This window comes from Manis pentadactyla, chromosome 10, assembly GCF_030020395.1.
Source record: "Manis pentadactyla isolate mManPen7 chromosome 10, mManPen7.hap1, whole genome shotgun sequence".
Lineage (NCBI taxonomy): Eukaryota > Metazoa > Chordata > Mammalia > Pholidota > Manidae > Manis > Manis pentadactyla.
This window is the reverse complement of record NC_080028.1, coordinates 12,018,398-12,043,749: the sequence shown is the minus strand read 5'-3', so window position 1 is coordinate 12,043,749 and position 25,352 is coordinate 12,018,398. Positions and strand designations below refer to the sequence as shown.

At 55.1% G+C, this 25,352-nt stretch overlaps 2 protein-coding genes and 1 long non-coding RNA gene across 6 annotated transcripts in view; 2 read left to right on the top strand and 1 right to left on the bottom strand.

Moving 5' to 3' along the window:
- LOC118915510 (vasodilator-stimulated phosphoprotein-like) overlaps window positions 1-17,678 on the top strand; it is a 53,211-nt gene extending 35,533 nt beyond the window's left edge. Inside the window, exon 3 of one of the 3 annotated variants that reach the window (XM_057486429.1) lies at window positions 17,569-17,678. Coding sequence is in view for 1 of the 3 variants with exons in the window: in XM_057486426.1 (XP_057342409.1) it covers window positions 1,510-1,572 (63 nt within the window). In the remaining 2 variants the exon portion in view is untranslated. Of the gene's footprint in view, window positions 1-1,509; window positions 2,031-17,568 lie in introns of those variants that run through there. The other 2 variants (XM_057486427.1, XM_057486426.1) reach the window with 2 other exon arrangements.
- LOC118921191 (uncharacterized) lies at window positions 2,223-13,597 on the bottom strand. Its single transcript, XR_008991911.1, has 3 exons — window positions 13,419-13,597; window positions 8,353-8,469; window positions 2,223-2,846 (listed from the first exon to the last, which is right to left on the bottom strand). It is a non-coding gene; the product is annotated as an uncharacterized LOC118921191 (long non-coding RNA).
- On the top strand, window positions 13,649-25,333 carry AGT (angiotensinogen). 2 transcript variants are annotated; one of them, XM_036902838.2, is made up of 5 exons: window positions 13,649-13,761; window positions 17,679-18,537; window positions 21,737-22,004; window positions 23,674-23,818; window positions 24,597-25,333. In XM_036902838.2, exons 2-5 carry the CDS (start codon window positions 17,709-17,711, stop codon window positions 24,786-24,788), a joined length of 1,434 nt encoding a protein of 477 aa, XP_036758733.1. In that variant the 5' UTR covers window positions 13,649-13,761; window positions 17,679-17,708; the 3' UTR covers window positions 24,789-25,333. The 2 variants fall into 2 exon arrangements, with proteins under 2 accessions (XP_036758733.1, XP_036758734.1); XM_036902839.2 differs by lacking the exon at window positions 13,649-13,761 and having other exon boundaries at window positions 17,672-18,537.
- The last annotated feature ends 19 nt before the right edge of the window (window positions 25,334-25,352 follow it).

Below are 25,352 nucleotides of genomic sequence, written 5' to 3'. Positions count from 1 at the left end.
CCCCTTCCTCCCCAGCCTTCCGTCCCACCCATGCCCCACACCCACCGCAGACACACGTTAGGGGCCGGGGATGGGCCCGCTCTGGGCTGCCCTGAGTTACCTCGGGGCTCCTCGGGAGACACGGACAGAGGCGGTGGAGGAGGTCACTGAGCCAGCACCCCCGGCGAGCAGGAAGACCCTCCCTCTCGGCTTCCCTGACTCCCATGCCTTCAGAAGGCTCCGCACAACAAGACCGCATGTTGCTCTGTCGAGCGCCTCCGGTCAAGTGAGCAGGAGTGGGTTCTGCCTCCAGGAGGTGGGTTCCGTCCGGGTCACAATTCAGCTTCTACTGGGCGTGTCATCAGAGACATCACTTCCTGAAGGTTCCATTTCATGGGCCCCTCCCTGTATTCAGACACGCCCACATGCCCCTCTGGGCTGCTGACTGCCCACCCTCCTGGCCCTTGCCAGGCATGAGTACACAAATCTCCACCAGAGCCCTCCCCACGCTCTTTGGCAACATCACCTGGTCCCAGCCCTGAGGAGACAAGCTGAGCTCAGGCCGCTTTTTCTCACCAGTTCCCTGTCCTGCTGAAGCCAGCATCTCCCAGGACCTGCCCAACATCCCAACCTGCACAGGAGGGTCATGTCAGACATTCCTCCCTAGGGACATCCCCAGGGATACATGGATGACACCTCCAGCCCCTGGGGGCTGGTGTCACGTGTGTCTGATGCGCAGACTCAGAGATGGAAGAATGCCAACCAGGCTTGGCATGGAGCGTGGAACATCACGCAAGTCAGGCCGGGGTCCGGGCCTTGTGATCTTGGGCAAGTCGGTCTCATGCTAGGCCTTTTTCACGTGTGCACCTGAAGGGGTGGCAATGAGAGGAGATCCAGGTGTTGCCTTCTACTGCCTTCCACCTTCCAAAGGTCCAGGTTGCTCTCAAACTAGGTGCTTTTCAGACCAATCAGTAAATGGGTCAGAGTAGCACACTGGAAATGACTTCTATGCTGCCTCTGAAATCTGGGGTGGTCCACCAGGCTGCTGTGCATTTTGGAGGGGAGAGGGGAGAGGGGCAGATACCGCATCTTATGCAACACGTTAGAAGGGAGAGCTTAGCATGCCCACACGATAGACTTGTAGAAACTTCTCTAAGATGAAAGAAAGGCCCCTGAATTTTTGTTGGATTGATTTCCCACCTCCTGACACGTGACTGTTCTATCAGTGTGCTTGATAGGTCAGCCCGGGTGGGTCACACTTGTGGCCTGGCCCTGGAGTGGCCCGCTCTGGGCTGCCCTGTGTTACCTCGGGCCTCTCAGGCGACACGGGAGTTGTACTTCCTGATCACTGGGTCCAATCAGCCTAGTATCATCAATGTGATGGGACAGTGGCGTCTTCTGGAAGGAAAAGGAGATGAAGGTTCCTTCTGACTAAATTACAACCTAAGTCTGGAGATCTGATACGCCTCTGAGATAGTTTTCTCTCTCTGCCGGCTGAAAGCTAACTCCCCTGCTGCTCTTTACTGACAGAAACAGAACGAAGAGCATTTTCCTGACCAATACTTACACACTGGGTGCTTGGGGATCAGGTGATGAACGGCGATCTGAGACCCTGATCACATAGACAAGCATGCACTGGCATCTCCAAGAGCCATCTGTTTTCGGAGTAGGCCGGATGAGTGACTTCAACAAGGGTACGTGGAAATCACCACCCCCCCTCCTTCAGATCCTTGGTGGTGACCCCGGTTTCTGGACTCTCTCCTGGAAGGCACTGCTGCTTTCAACGTGTACTTCGGAGGGAATCCTGGAGGCGTGAGCTCGAGCTACCACAGCGCACGAATTCCTTGCCGGCACAGGCGTCTTTGGCTAGCGAGGAGGAGGGCAGGAGCTCTGCGTTCCTCCAGGACAGCTCGGCCTGTGGGCCCGGACACCGATGGAGCGGCACTGCGGGCACTTGGTCCGGGGGCCGCTCCTGGTACCGAAACCCGGTCCTTGTCCCTGAGGTCAAATCACAAAACACAGTGACGAGGTTTTGAAGAAAGGAAAGAATAGTTTATTGATCGCTAGCAAATGAGGGAGTGGCAGACTCCTGCCTGAAAGAACCACCGTCCTCCTGACACCCAAGCGGTCAGGGCTTTTCGAGGGGAAATCGTGGGAGAGGGGCTGGTGTGCAGACACATGAAGTAGCATCTTGCAAGGGTCCGAGTAGACATTCCTGCACCGATTCACTAGCTTTTTGTTTTCTTCTCCTCCTCAGTCCCCTGGGACAGAATGCTTTTTGAGTCCCCTTTTTAGTGAACTTTACCGGCCTTAATTCTCTGTCATCCCGCTCATATCTGTTTTCCTGCTAACACTCCCAAGACTGACCAGCCTCTCTGTAAACATCCCATAGACATGCAAACAGGCACTTCAGGTCTACAAGGGGAGACACCCAGGCAAGGATCCTGGCTATAATTTCCATTTTCTCCCCACCATCCTGGTCATTTTAACAAAAAGAGAGAGGTCCTGGTTCAGCCCTTAGTAAACATAGATACTTGACTGGTGGTGGGAGGAAGAATTTCTTCTATCCCTCCAAGTTCCCTTAGCTGGTCTAAGAAACAAATTGACATGAGACAGATGAACAGGAGAAAAAGGAACAAAATTTAATTAAGTACATACAGGGAAGCCATAGGCATGTGTTCCACAGACAGGGTGGGTAACATTGCAATATTTCCAGAATCTCTTGGCCTGGCTTTAGTGCATCTCCGTATCAACAGATGTTTCCAAGGGGTGGAGAGTAGTCCGTCTCCGCATCAGTGGGTAATTACGTGGGCGAGCGAGCGCTTCTCTGGACCAGAGAGTTCGGTGGGAGTATTCACTCTCTTCTACTGCAGCAGGAGAGAGAGAGGCAGGACAACTGCTTGTAGGAAATAAACGGCTTTTAAACATTATTTCTCCCTTTGACTGATTTCACTTTCAAAGGTGTTTTGTCCTGTGATCTCCCCTCTCTGGAGTTACACAGGGAGAATGAGGTCTATGTGTCATCCTGAACCAAGGAGAAGGGGTGAGGGTCTGAGACCTCAAAGGAAAAGGGAAGTAATTCACAGGAACATAAAACAGGAAACGTCTGATAAACAAAATACTTGATGGGACACAAAGAAACAATAAGGCGGCAGAACGGGGAATTTTAACAGACTAAAATGATATCAGGTTCTTGTTCCCAGAGTCAAGGAATGAGCTTCACAAACACTCAAGTAGGAAAGAAAGCCAGGGAGGCTTTTATTTAGAGAGAAAGTGAGAGGAAAGAGCTCCTGGGGGGCATGCTGGGGGGGGGGGACAAGAGAGCCCGTCGCCGCCCCCTGCCCCTCCAGCCCGCTCACCGCGGGTGCCTCCCCTCGCCCAGCCCCTTCCCTGACACACCGTGACCACCTGCGGCTGCCGGGCCTCGTCCCCCACCCCCACACGCGTCCAGGGGCTGGGGGTGGGGGTGGGCACCCCCGCTTTCAGCCTGGCAGCCCCGCCCACAGGCAGGGCCAACCCGCGGGCGGGCCAGTGGGTCCCCCACCCAGCAGGCAGGCCTTGGGCTCCCTCCGCAGCCAGGGAGCCCCTAAGCCGTGCGCTCTGATCGCCTCCACTCGCCCCCACCCGCCGGCCAGCGCAGGCCTTAGGCCCCCTGACCCCCTGTCCCCAGGCCCCCCGGGCCGCACTCCTGGGGGCAGGGCATTCCCCTCCTGGCCACGGTAGGGAGGTAGGGCATGCCCGGCCCGGCAGGAGGGGACCACCGTCCCTGGGCCCCTGGGTGTCCCGTCGTCCGAGGTTGGTGTCCGTGGCCTCGAGCCCCGCCCCCCACCCCGGACACGGAGCGGGCCGACCGCCCCAGGCCAGATGCCGCCTTGGGCACCCTGGTGCCGCGTGTCCCTCGCTGCTCTCCCAGAACAGCAGGTGCGCTCTGCAAGTGCCGGGGCGCCCGTGCCAAGGACACGCAGAGCCAGAAGGACCTGGCAGCACGCTCACACCCATCTCCATACTGAGTGGCTTTGAAGTGGCGATGGACATTTTAGGTCAAACCAAGCAAAGTGAAGTTGGGGAGACATTTCCTTTAGGTTTAATGCTATCAGAGCTAGGACTAAGGTGAGGTAAGGGAGCTGCCACGGGCACTGAATTAAAAGGGTGCACACCTTGCACTCACCTGACCCTGAGAACAAATGTCCCTTTAAATTTTCAGTCTCAGGCACCTGGCTTGCTTTTTCCAGCCCTGGCCCTGCTGGGGTATGTTTATGTGGTCGATAATTCCTGTATGTAGTCATGTTCTTTCTACCCATCAGGTGTAGGAAGGGCTACCAGTGGCATGCCTGCTACCCTCTGCGGGGTCACACTGGCGTCCACCTGGACTGTTCTCCAGCCCCGGACGCTAGAAGGGCTCCAGGAACAAAGGAGTGACAGTCTGTAGTGACTGAGGCAGGTGAGCCAGGCCATAGTGACTGTCTCCATCATAAAGCACCTGGTGCTGTTAGAGGACATTTGGCACTCTCAGCTACACACGGCCAAATGGGAAGTCCGTTCTTGTCCAGAATATATTCTAACTGCATCATATACAACTCTAAATGCCCCATACATTTTTGGAGGAAATCACATGGAATAGAATTGATGTGAATCCTGTGTTTGTGAGGACACAAACCTGTAGTAGTATCACAAACAGCAAGTTCACCTGCATATGAAGTATATTTCTGGTCTTCTCATGGAAAACATATTATAAAATTACAAATTGAGGACATGGTCAGAGGCTATGCAGCTAGGGAAACATGGGAATGTTCAAGGGACACAAAGTTTCAGTTATACAAGGCAAGTTCTGGAGATTTAGTGTACAATTAAGTGACTACAGTTAAAAATACTACATTGTATACTTAAAATTTGCTGTAAGGATAGATCCTATGTGTTCTTACCACACACAATGTGATAACTATGTGAGGTGATGAATATGTGAAGTACCTAGATTGAGGTAAATATTTTACAATGTATATATGTGTCATATCATCAATTTGTATATCTTAAATATATATAATTCTTAGTTGTCAATTATACCTCAGTAAAGGGGGCAAAGAGTGTGCGGCTTAGAAATGTAGGAAAGAGAGCTTTATCCAGATATGTTGGGCAGTTTGTTTAAATGTTTTCTTGTAGATATTTTGGAAGTTTGTTGCATCTGTTGACCTTCTAAATTTTATAGCTAGTTGTGATGCGTTTCTCATTTAATTTCTGTGTGGATGTGGACAAAGGAGCAAAGTGTAGGGGAAGTCAGCACTTGACAGTGCTTGGTATAAAGTTTATTACCATTTTTCACTAGAACCTGGAACTGAATTCACTATATCACCTAATGTTGAGATTAATGGAAACAAATAACCCACTTCTTCTTTACACAACTGTAATCGGTGACCAAAAAAAGCCATCAGTTTGGTTATAGTTTCTGAAACACACTCCAATCACAAAATTTCCCAGAACTTCATAAACTCAGGCCCCCAGCCCCTCCAGCCCCTGGTTTGCCTGCACGTGAGTCGGCGGCCACACCTCTGTGGGCTAAGGCTTCAGGCAGTGGCCCACTTGCCTGATGTCTGAAAGGGCTAAATGGGGGAAGCGTGTTCCTCCTGGAGAGAGGGGGTAGCTGGGACTGTTTTGTTTGCCAGGCGTCTAAGGCTCGCGAGAGCCACCTGAGAAAACCCCCTTTGTATCTGAGTGCTCCTTATTGGAAAGAAATGGACTTTTCCCTCATAAGCCCATTTTACTGGCAGAAAGCCCCCGAAGCCGTGTCCCTGCTCTCCTGACACAGATGAGGACTCAGAAGTGCAAAGTGTCTTTGAAAAGAAACACGTGGCTGTAGGACAGAGCGCTCTCCCCGGCTCCCTGGTACCAGTAAGCGATGTGTGGGCAGTCACCTGCCTTGCCCCTGACTTGTTCAGGGGACGGCCGTCCTGATGCAGGCAGCAGCAAGTCCCTGTGAAACAGTCAGCCCTGTCCTGGAAGCAAATGTGGAAATCCAGTTCCTGTGTTTGCCCTTCACCCTGTCCTTACCTCAGCCCAGCTTGTTCCAAGTCTGATTGTGTCACACACATAGATAAAGCCTCTCCCACTGCCCTGACCTGGCTTTGTTTTGCGTTAGAGTAGGAGTTTGTGTATAGGGGTCTGATGACTAGCTGGCTGGCCAGGAGATGAGAAGGCAGGAGCACTAGTTTAGACTGAACCTCATCTCAGCAGCCACAGAGGAGACCCCGGGCACCATCTGCCAGAGAGGCACCCCCTGCCAGTACCTCCCCGTGGCCCAGCCCCACCAGCCCCTCCTGTGGCTGGTTCCCTGGACCTGATTCCAAGTGACGGCTCACTCATTCTTCATGGCTAGCATGTCCTTTCTATCCAACAGTCTTTATTTAGCCACAGGTAAACCGTCCCTGACTTCCACTGATGGAATAAAGATGTGAGAAATGGTACCCATTGGAAAGGAAACGGTCCTAAATTTCAGCTGGGTCAAAAGTCTGTGCTCTGAGTGGCTGATCCTTCTGGGAATAATTTACATTCTTGAGAAAATACTCTAGCAATTTTCTGATTTATTTTAATGAGCTTAAAAGCCTCACATAGAAAAGCCACCCAGCTGACATCCTTTAGTGTGTTCAATGGCAATGGTTGTTTCCCTATTTTTTACCCCAGTAACATGTCATTTTCAAGAGGGAAATTTCTGAATTAGCTTAAAGGCTTATCACCCCTTGTGACAGTTTGAAATGAACTTTGACACCCGTTGCAATCCCCCAGAAGCTTCTTTCAAATATACTGAAAGACAGGGACTCAGGACTGAAGGAGTTGGGAAAAGGGGGAATTACTCAAGGGTGCGGGTTGCAGAAGCAGAGGGACCAGGCGGCGGAGTGCGTGGGGGACAGGGCGGCTGCCTGGGGGCAGGGAGAACCTCTCTGATGGGAGGGCCTGACGGCCACAGGAGCGGCTCCTCCAGCGCAGGGACTTGGTTTAGGCATGAACCGGGGGAACCTACGAGTCCTGAGTCAAATGGGGAGAAGGGGCGAAAGCAGTGGGGCTGTGGATGCAGCGAATGCCTGGATGACAGAAGAAAGAACTGGGCAGTTTGCTGTCTGTTCCCCTCAGTTTACGGAGAGGACCGTGGGGAGAGGCAGGAGCCACATACCCTGCCTGCCACCTAGGGCCGCTCTGCTGGCCGGGACAGCATTGGACAATGCACCCGGTCCACCACCACACACCACACACGTCAGCTACACATCAGACACACACCACAACACACAGACACACCACACCACCTCCCCCACCACCCTCCCCCACACACACATACCCTGACTGTGCTTCCTTGGAGGGGAAAATGCCCGCTCAGCTCTGAGCAGCACAGGGCTCAGTCTCCCACCTGCGGACGTGCGATGGATGCTGACGGACATGAGCCATGCGTGGAAGGGCCTGGCCTTTGGTGGCGAGTCTGGGATGAGGTCTGGGCCTGGGACGCCCCTCATGGGAGTAATGGTCTGGTGGGGCCTGGGACCGGCCCCTGGTGGGTGACACAGGCAGTGGAGAAGGGCGGGTGGGCCGTGAGGACAGCAGGCCTCTGCCCTCTGGGCCTCACCCCCTGTCCTGGGTGGGGGCTGCCTGGGAGAGTGGACAGCCTCCCCACCCCCAGGCCTATGCCCGGCTTCCCCCCCTGCAGGCCCTGCTGCCTCCGAACCACCCTCACGGGGCACCTTGCTCCAGCTCCCTGCCCAACACGGGGCTTCCTCCCTGGCCTCCTGAGCCACGTGGTGGACTGGCTTCAGGGGAAGGGGCCGGGGTGTGGAGGGGTGCTCGCCACTTCACTGCAGGGCCACAGTCCTATCCCTCTGCCATCACCTTCATGCCGCCCAGATACACCCTTTGGACTGTTTGTTTATTTTGTAAAATAATTGCTTTCTCGCATGAGTAAACAATCATTGTGAAAGAAGAGACTTGGGAGAAAAGTCTGAGAAACCTAAAGAAGAAAATAAAGGCCCCCCATAATCCCGCTGTTTGACATCACAGACTTTTATTCTTCTAGTGCATGTTTTCCTATCTTCTGTGTGTGTGTGTGTGTGTGTGTGTGTGTGTGCGCGCGCGCACACACACACACGAGTGCGCATTCAGTTGGGGGAGCCCTGGCACAGAGCTGAAGCACCCCCCCCCCCACGGCTTTGCACTGCTGTCCCTCTGCCTGGACCTCGGCGTGGCTCCACACCCGCACGGCTTCGGTGCCCTGCCGCCTTCTCAGGAGCGCCTGTCCTGACCAGCCCTTTCATGACTACAAGCAGCCCCCCTCCCCTCTTCCTGCCCCCCATTCCCAGGGCTCCTTCCCCAGGCCTGCTGGCTGTGCACAGCATTTATCACCTTCCAGCTGGCACTCCGTTTAGTTTTGCGCGTCTGTCTTTCCCTCAGTCCCAGGCACAGTGATAACCTCCCTGAGGACAAGGATCCTTGTTTTCTTCGCTGATGTATCCTGAGCACCTGGAACAGGGTTCAGTAAATCTTGGTTGAATGAATGAATGAACTAAACCCTGACCCTTTAAAAGGCTGAAATACTGAAGTACCGGTGCACAACAGGTGCTCAATAGACGCTAGATCCTCCCCTCCCCCTTTTCTGTCCAGGTCTGCTTGTTAATGTAGTTCAATGGCTTGTGAATCCTTCAACAACTAGCTAGTGGCAGAGCCAGGCCAGGACCTAGGCCTCCAGTGTCCCAGCCGAGGGCACAGCCCCCACCCCATGGGAAACCTGCTCAGAGGTCGGGCACCTAGCATTTTCTCTTGAGGCAAGGCTGCCACCAAGCTATGTGGGGCCCCAGAGAAGTAATTTTTGAACAAATTACTTGTCTATTTGAACGAATTAATTTAAAAATTATGTTACAGAATGCATGGGCTCATGTGAGATGTAGTGACTTTTTTTAAATTAAGGCATCATTGATATGCAATCTTAAGAAGGTTTCACATGAGCAACATTGTGGTTTCAACATTCACCCATATTATCAAGTCTCCTGCCACCCCATTGCAATCATTGCCTATCAGTGTAATAAGATGCTATAGAGTGTCTATTAAAGTAGCTTTGTCTTTTCTGTGCTACACTGTCTTCCCCATGACCCCCCTACACCATGTGTACTAATCATAATACCCGTCAACCCCCTTCTCCCTCCCTCAGCACCTGCCCTCCCACACCCCTCCCCTTTGGTAACTGCTAGTCCCTTCCTGGGTTCTGTGAGTCTGCTGCTATTTTGTTGCTTCAGTTTTGCTTCATTGTTATACTCCACAAATGAGTGAAATCATTTGGTGCTTGTCTTTTCTGCCTGGCTTATTTCACTGAGCGAAATGAAATGCCCTCTAGCTCCATCCATGTTGTTGCAAATGGTAGGATTTGTTTTCTTATGGCTGAATAATATTCCATTGTGTCTATGTACCAGAGATGTAGTGACATTTTAAACGAAGATTTAGAGTAATGGTTAGAGAAGAGGTATTCGCTTATTGTCTGATCCGTGAAGGTAAAGATTCTTCCTGTTCCTTATTGTCAAATGGGCCACTCCTGGGTAATTCCACATCCTCCACAGTGGCTGTGCTGTGGCTCCTCAAGCCTGTTTGTGTTGGAACAATGCAGACCTTCCTGCCTCCGTGGTCCCTGGTTCCACCATTCAGGGTGAGCACAGTGTTGCTCTGGAAGCTGCCTCGCTCACTGTGCTGCCTGGGAAGCCCAGCTTCCAGTGACACTCACCAAAGATGCCGCTGCCCTTTGTGGATGAGAACCACAAATGCAAGTCTTTCTTCTAGGAAAAGCTGAATTAGAATTCTTTTTCTGGCCCTGTTAAATTTATTGTTTGGAATTTTTATAGCATAAACATAGAACAACAAATCTTCCAACCGTGCCTTCTCTTGAACGCCACAGAGTAAAATCTCTTTGTGTGTTGACCAGACCCTGCCTTCCACACCCAACACCAGCAGGGAGGTAGGTGAGGGGCCGTGGTCTGAGGGAGAAGAGGGGGCTCATTGTCCCAAGGAATGTCCCTCCCTCACCGGGCATGGCTGAAGACCAGCCCTGGGGAGCGTGGTAGCACTACATGGAGTTAGGCACGGGAGGGCACCTATCAGAAGGAACCACTGGCTAATGGAGCAATGGCTTCTCAGTCTTCGGAGGACATGGGGCAGCTGCTGTGGGAGGACTGCCCGACGCAGTGTTTGTAGATGGTGCAGGGCGGCCCTCCAAGAGCCAGAGCCAGGGGCGCATAAGAAGAGAAATGCCTGCTGCCCCTTCCCTCAGGTGCTCTGGAGCAGGGGGACAAGTGGTTCTCAGCTGGAGGGGAGCAGATGGCCCCACACACATGGCTGAAGCCCGGGGGTTGGCAGTGGGCGCTCGGTGGCTTGGAGCTCTGAAGTCCTGTGCGAGACAGGCATTCACCCAGAAAGGAACACCTCGGTGCTGTGCTGGCGCCCAGTCTTGTGTGATTCTGCTGTTTAATATCAGTGAAAGAGACCTTGTGCCAGCCGGTGAGAATGGTCCAAATAGCAAACTGCTCCTGGAACTGGGACGGTTCTCCATAGGCAAGAGTCCTGGAGCCACTAGACATCTGGTCAACCCCTGGTGCAGCTCAGAGGCGGGGGAGTGCACCGAAGGGGAGAAGTCGGAACCAGGGACCACACAGGATGTTGTCCGTCAGGCCACCAGTCACAGGCACCAGGGGACTGAGGATGGTCAGAGGAAGGTGCTCTGGAGCAGGCTGTTTGGATCTGAGGGCGGTGCTGGCAGGAGGCTCCTTCCAGTTCTGTGGTCCCACAATTCAGCTCTTCATGCTTTGGTTCACCTACTGTTGTGGGGCCATTTTGAGATAATACAGTAAAACCTAGTTGCACACGTTTGGGGTTCAGGACCCCTCCCCCAGAGCTCTCTAGTCTAATTAAAATGTGTGCAGTGTGGTTTGTCTGGATGGCAGATGTTCTCCTACCACTTGGCGGGGCCATTTTTGAGAATCATCTGCAGTCGTGGAAGAGCTGGGCTAAGACTCACTATCAGAAACTCATTCAATTCCACAGCAACAAGCACAGCCTACATTTTATTTGTTTTGCCCAAACCAAAAGAGTGCTGCCAGGCGGGCCTGAGGAGAGTGCCCTCGTGCAGCCAAGCCTCCCCCTGGGTGCGCGCAGCTTGCTGTCAGAGCAGGGAGATCTGCAGAGCGACACCACCTCACTAAGGAGGTAGGGGATGGAGTCCTAGAGACAGGATGGTGCTCACCCGTCACTCAGCACAGCCTGCTGGAGAGGACAGAGGTCTGTCTGCACGGGGGAGTGTGCTGTCCCTGCGGTCAGCCCTGATTCTGTGTGAGTTGTGGGCTGTCACACGTGGGTGGGGCTCCAAGGACCATCCAGGCTGTCCCCTGGCAGTGCAGGCCCTGGCCCCCAACAGTACCACCCCTGGGATGCTCCCCACCCTCCTCAGGGTCTTGCCCTGCCTGCTCCTTTCTCAAGGTGAGTCTTAACAACCCTTAGGGCTAGACCAGGCTTCCTGTCATCTACTCAGGTCACTCAGGGATCTGTTCCTTCCTGACATCCATCCCTGCTGCAAAGAGATCATTTTTGTGTGCCGGAACTGATGCATTCTGACACCTTGCAAACTGTAGGTTTCCTGAGGGTGGGGCTGCCTGGGGTTTGCTTTTAGTCGTTGCCTCAGAGATTAATTCAATCCTAGCAGGTAGTAGGTTTTCAATAAATAGTTGTTGAACAAATGAACAAATGTGGCAGGAAAAGAATGGTGTTGGCTTCAGACAGACCGGGATTATTCTTTTTTTTTTCTGGCTGACATTTAACCAACAGCTGAACCTTTGGGACCAGAGGGCAGGTGGGGTAAACTCTGTACTGCAGACATGCTGAGAGGGTTGATGCCCCTGGCCTGCAGCAGCTGCTTAACAAACATTAATTCTTCCTTCCTGCTGTCTTTGAGTTGAGAATGGTTTCCCAGTCCCTCCTCTCCCTCTCCTTTCTATAAAAGGAGCTCACAGATCAGTAAACTCTGCTTCCCGGCCCCCCCCCCCCCCTGGCTTCTCCATGCACCTCAGCCTGGCCCCTTGCTCGCCCTTCCCCGAGGCTATCCTTCCCCCCATGACCTCTGCCCGCCCTCCTGGCCCTGGATGCGCAGTAGAGCTGCTAATGATTGATCCAGAGCACTTTGGGTGGCCGCCTCTCAGCACCAAATGGTGTCAGGCCATCCTGGCGGGCCGCCCAGAAGACGCTTTCTGGGCCCCAGCCCCTCACTGCTCAAAACTCCTGTCCGGGCAGCTGGAACTCAGCCTCCTGAGCCTCTTGCACTGACTCCTTTCCCACCCCCACCTCCTCCCGCTCAGCTCCCCCCAGGGAAACACCAGTGCCCACAGGCCTCGGGGCCCACCGTGATGGGGTTGCCCCCCACACCTGCGCCTCTAGACCAGCTCCCCCTCCCGGGGGTGGGAACTGCCCACCCGGTTTTCACAACCAAGCTCCAGGAGATGCCTCAAAAGAAACCCATCCAAAACCAAACTCTGCCCCCCACTGAACGCCAGCGCCCCCGTGCCCCTCTCTAGGTCACTGGCTTCATTGCTCAGTTGCCTGAGCTTAGAAACCTGATGCCGGCACTTCTCTCCACCCTCCCTCTCTCCACCCTCCCATGATTAGAGGACATTTTTAAAAGCAAAATTCGAGCACCAGTCATGCCCCTGCTCGGTCACCAATTTCGGCCTCCGAGGGCAGTGCTCCAGCTCTAACCAGAGCCTTCTTTCCCATATCTCTCACCTCGCATGCCCAGGTCTGGGACTTAATCTCGTTTGTTAACCCCAGTTCCTGGAGAGTCTGGCCCGAAGCTTGGTGTCCAGGGAACCCAGCAGGAGATACTGAGTGTCCCCACATCCTGGTGGTGTCCCCCAAGAAACCCCACGCTTTCCTACCTTTTTGTTACTATCAGGTAAGCCTCTACAATCCCTGCTTCTTCTTCTGAGTCTAACTTGTTTATCCTTCCAGGTTTGACACAAATGGCATTTCTCCCTGAAGCTTCCCCGGGTTTAAAGGACTGTTTCTCCCCATGATCTGAGAATGTTTCTTTTTAGCTCCCTTCCTTCTGGCTGTACTATTGCCAGTGTCCAATGGACTCCCTGCTAGATCACAAGCTTCTAGAAGGCACTCTGCCTGGTTTTGTGTTTCAATCCGTGCCTGTTGGGTGCCTTACATAGAATAGGTGCTTAATGGCTGTTTGGACAACTGCTGGGCCGCTCAAGGCCATAGGGTCAGAGGTCACCTGCAGGCTACCCAAGCACAGCCCTTGCCTTGCCTGCTGGGCCCGCAGGCATGCACATTCTTGGGGCCTCTCAGAAGCACACCCCGAGGGGGCTCGGGGAGGCTTGGGTGGCTGGCCCTGGGCTGTCATGCCTTGTAGCAAAGACCCATAACACACCCACCTGGGATGCTCTGTGTCCAGGAAACGCGGTCCCAGCCTGGGTAAACTTCAGTAAATGTGTAACTCGGCGTGTACCAGCTCATTCTGTTCAGCAGAAAAAGTGTGCATCGATCGCTCTGACCTCTGGAAGGGGGCCCAGCATGAGTGGCTGTGGCGTCTGTCCCCCTAGTCAGCCCGGCTGCCTCTGGTCCCCACCCCCACGGTCTGTCCAAGTGATGCACCCCCTCCCCCCACCTGGGCACAGAGCAGTCTGGGAACGGCTCCATCCCCACCCCTCAGACATAAATAAGGCCTCACCCGGCCCTGGGAAGAGGCTGCCCCTGTCTTGGGAACTGAAGCAGAAGGTAAGCTGGGAGCTCCTGTCGCCTGAGTCCTCCCCAGCTCCTGCCCCCTCCTTCTCTCCCAGGGCAGCTGAGAATCAACAGCTGGGGGCTCTGTGGGGAGGTGGTAAAGAGCTGCTGGGAGGCAGTGGGTTACAGGCACCCAGCAGCCAGGCCAGGGGCCAGTGGGACCTGAACTGCAGGGGATATTGCCTCTGCCCCCCAGGCACACGGACATCCAGGCAAGAGCTGTCCTCTCTCTCTGCCCCACCCTGGGTCTTACCGGGGGCGCTGCGCCTCTCAGCAGAGGGCAGGCAGGGCAGCTCCTCCTGCTCCCTCCAAGCAGGGATGGGTCCTCGGAGGCCAGCAGGGGGGCACAGTGATGGTGGCAGGGAGCCTGTCGGGTCCACTTCTGGCCGGAAGGCTCTGTGAGGCTTGTTGTGCAGGCAGCAGGGCCTGGGAGGGGCCGGACTCCCTCTGCCAGGGCTGGGTCCCCATGGGGCTCAGGGGAGGGGTGGCCCGTGTCTCCTGCCCTCCCTTGGGGTGGTGCTGTCCCTGGTCCTAGGCTCCAGGCCTGGGTCTGGGTGGTGAAGCTCATCCCCTCACCTCCCTGGGCCTCAGCTTGCTCATCTATAAAATGGAACAAATGGCGATACCTGGCTCTCTTGCTCATGGACTGTGATGTGAATTAAGAGAGCTCTTACAGTGTAAAAATGCTTTCTGAACTTCAGGATAAACTAAAAAGGCAAATTCTTATTTTGTTCAAGAGGAAATATAGATCGTTACTGAAGAATGGGTGACGCCCCCGGGTGTCTGGGTCTGAGCCTAGTTCCGAAACCTCTTACTGGCTGTGCAAACCGAGCAAGCCACCGTGCGGCATTTCCTCTGTAGTACGGCATTCACGATTTCATTTAACAGCTACTTATCCAGCACCTACCCATGCCCAGGCATTTTGGGGAATGAACAAAGCAGAGCAAGAACTCCAACCTCAAGGGGTTTGCATTCCCGGGAGAGGAGACAGGCGACAGACACTAAGCATAGTAAACAAGCAGCAAACATAAACAAACAGGTAAATAAATGACACAGAGCGCTACAAGGCCACTGGCGCATGGCGAAAGAAGAGTGCACTTGAGCAGGATGAGTGAGTTCAGAGCGCCAGGCCTGGCAGCATGGAGCACGGTGCCAGGGAGGCCTGGGCAGAGGCGTGCAGGCTGATTTGTGAGGACGGGATGAGTGACTATCTGGAAAGGGACATGTGTGTCAGCTACCGTCCTTGCACTGTTATGCAGCCACAGAGCCACAGGAGTGGGGACCCCCCCCAGGGAGAGGGGCTGGTGAAGAGGGGGACGAGGAGGGTGCAGGAGAGCCAGAGGAGGGCTCCAGGCCCACCGCACCTGGGGCCCTGCGCAGTCCAGGACAGGACCTCCTGCGTGCTTAGCAGCGGCTGGTCAGAAATGAGAGCAAACAGTAGCCTTGGAGCCCTGAAACACCTGTGTGCGCGGGAGGGGCCCCAAAGCGAGGGCCGCGCCACCCCACGGCCACACCAAGGCTCCTCCAGCACTTGGCGGCCTGGCTCCCCTGTGGGCAGCTGCCTTTGGCCTTTCACACCAGGCATGAACTGGCCGCTGAGGGCTGTCTAGACAGGAAGGCCTGTAAGGAGAGGAAAATCTTCTGTTCCATTTTACCATGTTTTGTGGTATCTTGAGGCAAAGGCATGGGGTGAGGGTATGGCCATGCCTAAGGTCAGAAGTGAAAGTTCCTTGGGCAGTTGGATGACCACCGCAGAACAAAAGGCACAAAGCACGTATGCGGAGAGTAGGTACAGGTGAGCAGACCTGGGAAAGGAAAGCAATCCGCCAGTGCAGGAAGGGGTGGCAGGGGCTCACAGGTGCACAGGGGAGATCCAGGCGTCCAGGTGCCCGTGAGTCCGTGGTGACACACCGCAGCTCCGGGGAGTTCTGGCCCAGCTCTGGGAGGGCAGGGGGTGCATGAGGAGGGGTGGGAAGGCTGAGAAGCAGCTTGGTGGGACAGCTCACTGCTTCACAGGGAACGAGTGACAAGCAGCACAGGCAATTAGAACAGGACGACCCCATACACAGAGCACAGGTCCCCTAGCCAGGGGGTCGGACAGGGGAATGAATTGGCAGAGCCAGCCCGGAAAACTCCTCCCCTGGAGCTGAGGCTGTGGGCTCCAGAAAGAGCAGGGTGCTGGAGTGCCTCCCACCCATCCTGGCGACCGTGTCCAGGGCAGAGGTTGGAAGCACGGCTGCACATGGGTCACCTGGGAGTTTTAAAAATAACTCCACCTGGCCCCAGCCCAGGCCCGTGAAATCAGGTAGGTGCGGGGCTAGGCGTGGATTACTGACAGTCCCGTGGGGAATCCATTCTGCAGGAATGGTTGCCAGCTGGTTTGGGGGTGAGACAGGTGGGAACACCAGCCGGGGCTTCTGGCTGAGCCTGAAGGGCTCAGTCCCAGCCGCCTCTGTAGACTGAGGGAGGGAGGCAAACAGGCCACACCCAGCACCACTTAATTAGCAGTTCTTGGGGGTGAGACCCAGACCTTCGTGTTTCCAAAGCTTCCCAGGTGAGTGCAATGGGCACTGGGGCTCAGAATGACCCAGGAGAGTAAAAGGTTCGAATTGCATCTGCTACACACTTGCTGTGCAACCGAGGGAAGGTTTCTTCACACCTCAGAAACCCTGCGTCAGCAAACAGGTGAAGCAATTACTTCCTTCCCTGTTTAGCTAGGAAGATAACAACTAGATAAGATAATCCATGAAGGGGCTTTGGTGAACGGTCACATACTCTCCACAAATCTGAGATCTCTATTCTTAGATCACACACCATAGCTGTGGAATGAGGTGTACGTCCTGGGTGATATTCCCAGCTGGGTTTTTCTTGCCAGGCTGACTTATACCATAGGAAAAACCTCTGTGTGTGTCAGCCTTATATTCCAAACTTGTTTACCACCCACCCTGGGGTTAGGCAGGCTCCACAAGGCCCTGGGGCCGGGTGGCATCTGGTTCTCCAGGGGAAACTCACAACTACAGGCACGGGGGTGTATTATTCTGCTGGGGCAGCTGCAGCAAAGCCCCACAGGCTCGGCAGCTTGAACATAAATCTGCTATCTCCTGATTCTGGAGACTGGAAGTCCAAGATTAAAGTGTTGGCCAGGCTGTTTCCTCCTGAGGCCCCTCTCCTTGGCGAGCAGATGCCGTCTTCTCCCTGTGTCCTCGTACAGTCCTTCCTCTGCGTGTGTCTGTCCTGATCTCCTCTTATAAGGACGCCAGGCAGATTGGAATAGATACATCCTGACGACCTCATTTTACCTTAATTACCTCTTTAAAGACTATCTCCAAATACATACTTGGAGTCACAATTTTGAGGTACTGGGGGTTAGACTTCAAATTATGAATTTGTTCGATTTTTGCATAAATGTGATACTTTATTGCTCAAAGTGTTCCTTTAAAAATATGTTGTCCCCATATTGCTGTTTATTAAGCATGTAATTGTTGCTAAAGCATAGTATCACTGATTAACATAAGGTAAAAATAATAGCCACTCACATACTCTTGAAAAGTGCTGACGATATTTTAAGGGAACATGTTTGCATTTTTACTTGACTGATGGACAATTTCATACTTTTATTTAAAATCTACAAGTGTCTTAATATTAAGACATTCCCACCATTATAAAAATTAAACAAAACATAAAAACAACTCCAAAATAAAACCCTACAAAAAGTATAGCCCGTATCAGCACATTTTATACCTGGATCATACAGATATTTTCCATAGAGCTTTGAATCCTGTTCTTCTTTGAAATTTGTAGACACGGATGGACTTCTCCTGGGCTAAATGGTACCAGGGAATATTGGAACACCTAAAAGTCTGGCTAGTGGGCACTTAACCACCTGTCACCTTCACCGAATGCTATTTCAGGGTACGCGGCCGTGAGCGCCCCCATCAGTGATGTCTCCTGTTGCTGTGAGCCTGAGGGCCGCTGTCCTTTGTCTCTGGGCCTGGACGGGCCTGGCTGCCGGCGACCGGGTGTACATACACCCCTTCCACCTCCTCGTCTACAGCAAGAGCAGCTGTGAGCAGCTGGAGAAATCTAATGCAGAGGCGCCCAAAGACCCGACCTTCGCTCCCGTCCCAATTGAGGCCAAGACGTCTCCTGTGGACGAGAAGGCCCTGCGAGAGCGGCTGCTGCTGGCTGCTGAGAAGCGGGACGAGGAGGACAGGATGCGGGCTGCGAAGGTGGGCATGCTGCTCAACTTCATGGGCTTCCTCAGGTATAGGGCCCTGAGCAAGACGCAGAGCACAGCCGGCGGGGCCGTCCTCTCGCCCACGACCCTCTTCGGCACGCTGGCCTCTTTCTACCTGGGAGCCCTGGACCCTACGGCGCACAGGCTGCAGGCATTCCTGGGCGTCCCCGGAGAGGATCAGAGCTGCACCTCCCGCCTGGATGGCCGCAAGGTCCTCTCCGCTCTGCAGACCATTCAGGGCCTCCTGGTGGCTCCCGGGAGTGCTGACGCCCAGGCCCGACTGCTCCTCTCCACAGTGCTGGGCCTGTTCACAGCCCCTGGTCTGCACCTAAAGCAGCCGTTTGTGCAGGGCCTGCTTCCCTTTGCCCCCGTCACCCTCCCACGCTCCCTAGACTTGTCCACGGACCCAGACCTCGCTGCTGAGAAGATCAACAGGTTCATGCAGGCTGTGACTGGGTGGAAAATGAACAGTCCCCTGGCAGGAGTCAGCCCAGACAGCACCCTACATTTCAACGCCTATGTCCACTTCCAAGGTAAGGCCAGCCCTTCTGCGGGTGCTCTGCTGCTGGGCCGCTGCCAAAGGGTGCTAGTTTTCCATCGCTATGGACTTCATGTCCAGTGCTTCCGCCGAACTTAGCAGGGCAGGGCCATGGAGACGGGCGGGGTGGTGGGCGTGAGGAAGTGGCCAGGGCCACCTGCAAAGAGCACAGAGTGGCTGCCACTGGGCTCCTGGAAGAGCTCTACCATGTACTGCTACTCTACGTTCTTTTCCGTTCGTTATTTTATCCCGTGATGAGGTGAAGAAGTGTGGTTGCCTTTGTTTATTGGTGAGGAAATAGAGATGCATCACTGACTTGCTCAAGATGGCAGAGCCACAGTGGGGATCCTGGGACCCAAACTCACATCTTCTGGCCCCACAGCCCAGCTCCAGGCTCAGAAGGGACAGGTTCCTATTTCTTGAGGTCACTGTCCCATGCAAAAATACCCAACTTGTTTGCTTAAATCACTTTCATGCTGGGAGGGCTTCTTACCAAAAATTCCCTGCTACGAAGATATTCATGCGTGTGACCAAAAGACGTTGAGGATTTATTACTTGCAAGACTGGGCTTCTCAGAGGGCCAAGTAGGAAGCCTCCATAGGACCCAGCCCCAGGCTGTTAAAATTCAACAGTGGGGATGGGTGCCGTGGAAAACGCCTCTGGTACGAAGCTGCAGGTAAAATGCTCTATAAAGGTCTCCTGGGCTCAGAGCACCCTGTGGAGTGGGGGTCATGGGGAAGCAGGGGGAGCAGGGCTGCAGTGAGGCAGGAGGGCAAACGTGTGGACAAAGCCTGCTGACTTCCGGGCGAGGCCTGAACAGGAGTGGCTTTGACTGGCAGAGCTCAGCATTGGGGAACGCGACAGTGGAAAGATGGGTTGTGGCCAGATGCTGAGACTTTGAATGTAATGCCAGGAAGGCTGGTGGAGGGGGGTTGCTGTTATGGCAGCGAGATCTCTGCTCAGAGTTCATCCCAGTGGCCTGCGCGGCATGGACTGGAGGTAGGGAGGGTCGTTGAAAGGTTATGCAACAGTCCAGGCAAACTGTCCCTGGGCCACGCGCTGAGGTGGTGGCTCTGCAAAGTGATGGCTGGGCTGGGGAGAGGTGAGTTTGAAGGTCAGTAATGAGGCTCTATCCAGATGTGCAGCCTCTTGGGGACAGGCAGCCAAGTAAGCCAACAGCAGAAAAAGAAGCAGGGAGACAGAGAGGATAAGTAGAGCAGGATCGGTTTCTTACTCTGATAACATCCTGGAAGTCTGGAAAACCACCTCCAGCCTATGGGCGCAGGAGGCGATGATAGACCCGGATTGCCCGGGTCCCAGCAGGGACAGGTCGTGGAGCAGAGGCCGGTGCAGAGGCCACCCAGGCAGGGGTGGCCGCACCCCACAGAGGGTGAGGGGCCAGGGGTTGTCCAAACGTCCTTGAGAGGAGCGTCAGGAAGAGAGCTTGTTGAGGAATTGTGTTCCCCAAGAGGCTAAGCCAGAGCCACTGGTGCCAGAAATGGGGCCGGTCTTGGGAAAAGCGCCTGTCCACACCATCAGACCACAGGCTGGACGGGAAAGGGAGGGGGCAGGGAAACATGGACGGAAGCAGCCATGCCCGGACACTGAAGCCCTGATGCTCGCCCAGCCCACCGACCTCACTCCCTGCAGAGACGCACACCCCTTCCCGCCCCCCAGAGCACATCCACTCATGACATTAGCAGACTGTCCCGGGGGCCTAAGCTCCCCCATTATAATAACCTCTGGGGGCAGAGGGGCATTTGTGACTGGCAGGGACTCAGGTGCCGGGAGCCGGTGAGCCCGGGTGCCCTTTGCCCAGGCGCGCTGTTGCCCGAGCTGGGTGCTGGCCCGGTGGGTCCGCTGCGCCCGTTAGCTTAACCCTGACAGGTTTACTTAACCCCTGGACGGGGATGGCACGCTGTGCTTGTCAGGGGAGCAGAGAGGACAGGGCAGCCACCCTGGCTTCAGATTCCCACTTACTCTTGTTTAACTTGTTGGTGGAAAAAAATGTAGTACTTTTTTCCCTCTAAACAAACAAGCCTCCTGCCAGGCTTGGGGGCCGGTGCTGAGGTCCCCGCAGGGCGCCAGCGAGGAGGGACTCTGCAGCTTCTCGCTCACACGCCCTCTCAAAGAGCTGCTCTCGTCAACGCCCAGCATCCCGGTATAGAGGGCAAGGAGGATGCTCCCTTCTCGCAAGACTTTGCTCACTTCTCCCGTGACAGCTGGGCTGGTGGGCAGCTCAGCTCTGCAGGAGCCGGGCCACAGCCCTGCTGGCAGGAGGGGCAGAGAAGGCACACCCACCCACCAACGCCCAGCGGGGAGGTGGCACGCAGCCCCTCTGCTCCCTCCATTGGCCGCAGCTAGGCTGTGTGTCTGTCCCTCGCTGCACACGGGGCCTGAGAAGTGTCGCCTTCATTCCCAGAGGGGAGTGCCCAGCTCTGCGACCTGGGGCTGGGAAAGGGAGGAGGGCCAGCCCCTCTGTGGCAGCGGGCCGCTCGCTGTATGCAGACTGGAAGGAAGTGTGCCCGAGGATGCAAAGGCAGTGAAAGCGCTGTGTGTATGGCGAGTATGTGCACATTTGTGCAAACTCACAGCATGTGCCACACCAAGGGCCGGTCCAGAGCACACCGCGGACGCTGGGTGTTGATGTGTCGACGCAGGCTCATCCACTGTAACACATGCACAGCTCTGGCGGGGGGTGTGAGAGTGGGGGCCTTGGTGCGTGCGTGCGGGTAGTGTAGTAGGTATATGGGAAACCTCTGCGCCTACCTTCCCCTTAATTTTGCTGTGCACCTAAAACTGCTCTAAAATATAAAATTTAGTTTTGAAAAAGTGAGCATGGCAGACCACAGGCTTTGTCTGTGACGGATCTGGGTCAGTTACTGGTGGGTAAGCACCTTTAAGTCTTTGCGGGCCTTAAGTGATGTGACAGGTGTGACATCTCACACCGGTGCCTGGCATGTATGACGTCTTCATCATTGGCAGTTGGTGTGACTGTAGTGAACTCAAAATGGCTGGATTTTGCAGGAGAAAGACGTGGCTGGCCCTCGGGTCGTGGGGTGGGTGCGGTGCTGGGCCGGGAGAGTGCAGAGAGGCCTGGGGTGCAGGGGTGGGCGGGTAGGGGTGCGGTGCTGGGGCTCTGTGGGCCCTGCTCTGGCCGACTCTCCCCTTCTTGTGTCCATCCGGCCCTCCAGGACAGATGAAGGGATTCTCCCTGCTGGCAGGGAGCCAGGAATTCTGGGTGGACAACAGCACCTCAGTGTCTGTCCCCATGCTCTCGGGCACCGGCACCTTCCAGCACTGGAGCGACGCCGAGAGCAGCCTCTCCATGACCCGGGTACCCCTCAGCGAGAACGCCGGCCTGCTGCTGATCCAGCCCCACCGCGCCTCGGACCTGCAGATGGTGGAGGCCCTCATCTTCCGGCACGACTTCCTCACATGGACCAAGAAACTGTGTCCCCGGTACAGCTCCTGGGCAGCCGCTCAGAACCTTTGGGCTGCTCCCCCTGGAAAGTGGGGGGCCCTGGTCAGGAGGGGGCATGAGGTGGGCACATATGCCAATGTGGGCCAAGCCCTGGGTGCGAGCTGGGAAGGGGTATGGTGGCACTGGTGAGCGGGTGGGCGTGCTGCTCAGAGCAGAAGGCCCGTGCGTGCATCCGTTACCTGTCCCTCCGTCTGTCCACCTAGCTCCTGATTTACCACCTGGTTCTGGGTGCAGGGGAGGTAGAGGAGAGGGCAGGCATGCTGTCCCCATCCTTGTATTTGTCCACCAGTTTGGAGGGCCACATTTCAGCCCGCCCTCTGATGAGGTGGGGAGGGACCTTTTTGATGCCCCGCCCCCCCGCCATGCACAATCTGCTGCATTCCAAAAGCTTTAGGGACTGACTTCTCAGGAGGGTTTGGACCCCCTGAGAGACCTGGGGGGTCTTTCTCGGGGAGTTGCCCTTGATTCCAGAGCTCCCTTGGTTTGCTGCCCCCAGGGTGTTTGAGCCCCTCTCATACTTTGATGGGGTTAAAACAATCCCTTCCACTCTACACCTGACACAAACCAGGCCCATAAATCTACTCTGAGACGGGCATGAGGGCACAGGGGGCCTCCTGAGGGCATCATTTTTTGTCATTTTTTTTATTGTGGCAAACATAAAATTGACCATTTCTAAGGGTATAGTTCAGTGGCATTAAGTACATTCACCCTGCTGCACAGCCATCGCCCCCACCATCCATCCCCAGACCCACTCCGTTCCCCAAACAGAAGCTCTGTCCCCATTGCACACCCGCTCCCCAGCCCTCTTCCCTCAGCCCCGGCACCTGCCCTTCCACTTTCTGTCTCTAGGAATCTCACTCCTCTAGGACCTTATATAAGCAAAATCATACAGTATTTGTCCTTTTGTGACTGGCTGACTTCACTTGCCATAATGCCCTCAAGATTCATGTTGTAGCCTGGGTCAGAATTTCCTTCCTTTGTAAGGCCGATGTTCCGCTGCATGGAAGGACCGCACTTTCTTTATCCACTCCTCCGGTGGTGGGCCCACGGGTCCCTTCAGCCTTCTCGCTATTGAGGAAATGCTGCTGCAGGCTCGGCTCTCCACCAGCCCTGTGAGGGTTTGTGCATCCCTGGAAACACCCAGGGCCCTTCAGCAGTGCCAGAGGAAGGCCCTGCTCTGAAGGGGGGTCAGTCGAGTGGTCCTACGTAGCGTGCCAGCACAGCGGCTGACGCTGTGCCTTCCCCCACCCCTCTCCCTTCTAGGAGCCAAGGTTCTCCGACAAGAACCCCCGTGAAGGGTAGCTAGTAAGACATTTAAAAATTATCCAAGTAATATGCCCTCAGTGCAGCCAACCTGAACACAGAACAAAAGAACAGATCATTATTCATAGCCGATCACCTGGAGATGACCGCTGTTACATGGACATCCTTCTTGCAGAATTACAGAGGACATTAACATTTTTTATTGCATTTGTTGCTGGAAGTTTTCCCAAGCAGCGTAGTGGGGCAAGGGAGGCAAACATCCCTTATGCAGGGATACACCTCAGGGACCACCTGGCGTCCTGGGTCTTTGGCTAGTGTCTGTGCGTGGCCCAGGGCGTGAGAGGGGGACCCACCCAAACCCTCCTGACCGCAGCACCTCCCCAGGCGCATCCGCCTAACTGTGCCCCAGCTGGCACTGCGAGGCACCTACGACCTCCAGGACCTGCTCGCCCAAGCCAAGCTGCCCGCCCTGCTGGGCTCAGAGGCGAACTTGGGCAGAGCCAGCGATGCCCGCCTCAGAGTCGGAAAGGTACTGTGGGGGCCCAGGTCTGTGCCTGACTCAGGTTCTCTGGGTGCCTGAGGTGGGAGGTGTAGATGGGTGGACACCAAGGAGGCTTCGGGGCGGGGGAGGAGGTGAGGAGGGCCTGGCCAGGTGGGTGTGTGCACAGGGGGGAGAGAGTGACCAGACCCTAGGGCTTTCCAGGGGCAGGTGGAGAGCAGAAAGCCCTGCCCTCTGCCATGTGCTCTGTGGCCCTGCCCAGCTGGCCTTGCCTTGAGGTCCTCCCTAGATCCCGTAGAAGGGTTGGGACTGGGACCCTGAGCTTAAGTGCCCCTTGGCCCAGTGCCTTGGGGAAAACATTCAGGAGACACTTAGCAGTGGCAGACTGTGACTGCCCCATGGAAAGGTGCCCATTTGCAACTGAGAAGGTGCCTGGAGGCTCTGGCCACTGCGCAGGATGTTGGGGAGGAAAGGGGTTCCCTCATAGTCCTAGCCTCAGAGAACGCTGCTGGGGGGCATGAGCCCTCTGTGCTAAATGGCAGGAGGAGCCAAAGCCTGGTGGGCCACAGCGGAGGGGCCCAGGACTCTGCCCGGGACAGCAAGGTGGAAGGTGGAGATGGACGGGCCTAAGGGACACTCTGGGAGGAGCCATGACATGAGTTGGGCCAAGAGCGTCACCTACACTGAGGGGTGTGCGCATGCCATGCATGGTGCTGGCAGGCTGGAGAAGCACCCTCCTGCACTGGCGCCCGTGCCCTCTTTGGGCCCCGAAGGCCTGTAGGAGCTGCCCCGATGCTTGTCTTTGCAGGTGCTGAACAGCGTCCTCTTTGAACTAAAGGCAGACGAGGGAGAGCAGCCCAGAGAGTCTGCGCAGCAGCCGGACGGGCCGGAGGCCTTGGAGGTGACCCTGAACAGCCCGTTCCTGTTTGCCCTCTATGAGCAAGACTCCACGGCCATCCACTTCCTGGGCCGTGTGGCCAACCCGCTGAGCGAGGTGTGAGGCCCTGCCGTCCCTGAGGCGTGGCCATCGGCAGCCGCCTCCCACCGTTTCTTCCAGTGAGTCCGCTGGGAGCTGGAAAGAAGCCGTTTCTCCTAGTAAACATGGCGATGAATACACGGAGCAGCAGGTCCTGTGATGTGCCTACCCAGCCGCCAGGCCCCCTTTACCTGGGGGACGCAGGGGCACCAAAACCGGATGAGTGGTTAGCGCAAGTTAACTGTTTCGGAAAAAGTTTGCCCAGACCAATGTGTTTGTGAAACCAAAATGTATTTCCTTTCTAATTGAGCACAGAAATTGGGTTTTAAAATGAAAATGTCCATTTTTTCATTGCTTTGGGTTTATATCCAGTTATTGAATGTGAGCCCACGACCCACACGCCATCTCCACAAGCCTTAGTTTTTCTTTCCAGTGATATTTGCGATTTTTGAAAAACACATTAGGAAAAAAACAAGCATCTGAGTTTATGTTTCAATGTAATCCCATGTCTGATTCTCCCTTGTGTTATTAATAAATGTCTTGCAACGATAAACAAAAAAGAAAAATGATGTCTTTCACTTAGCAGCA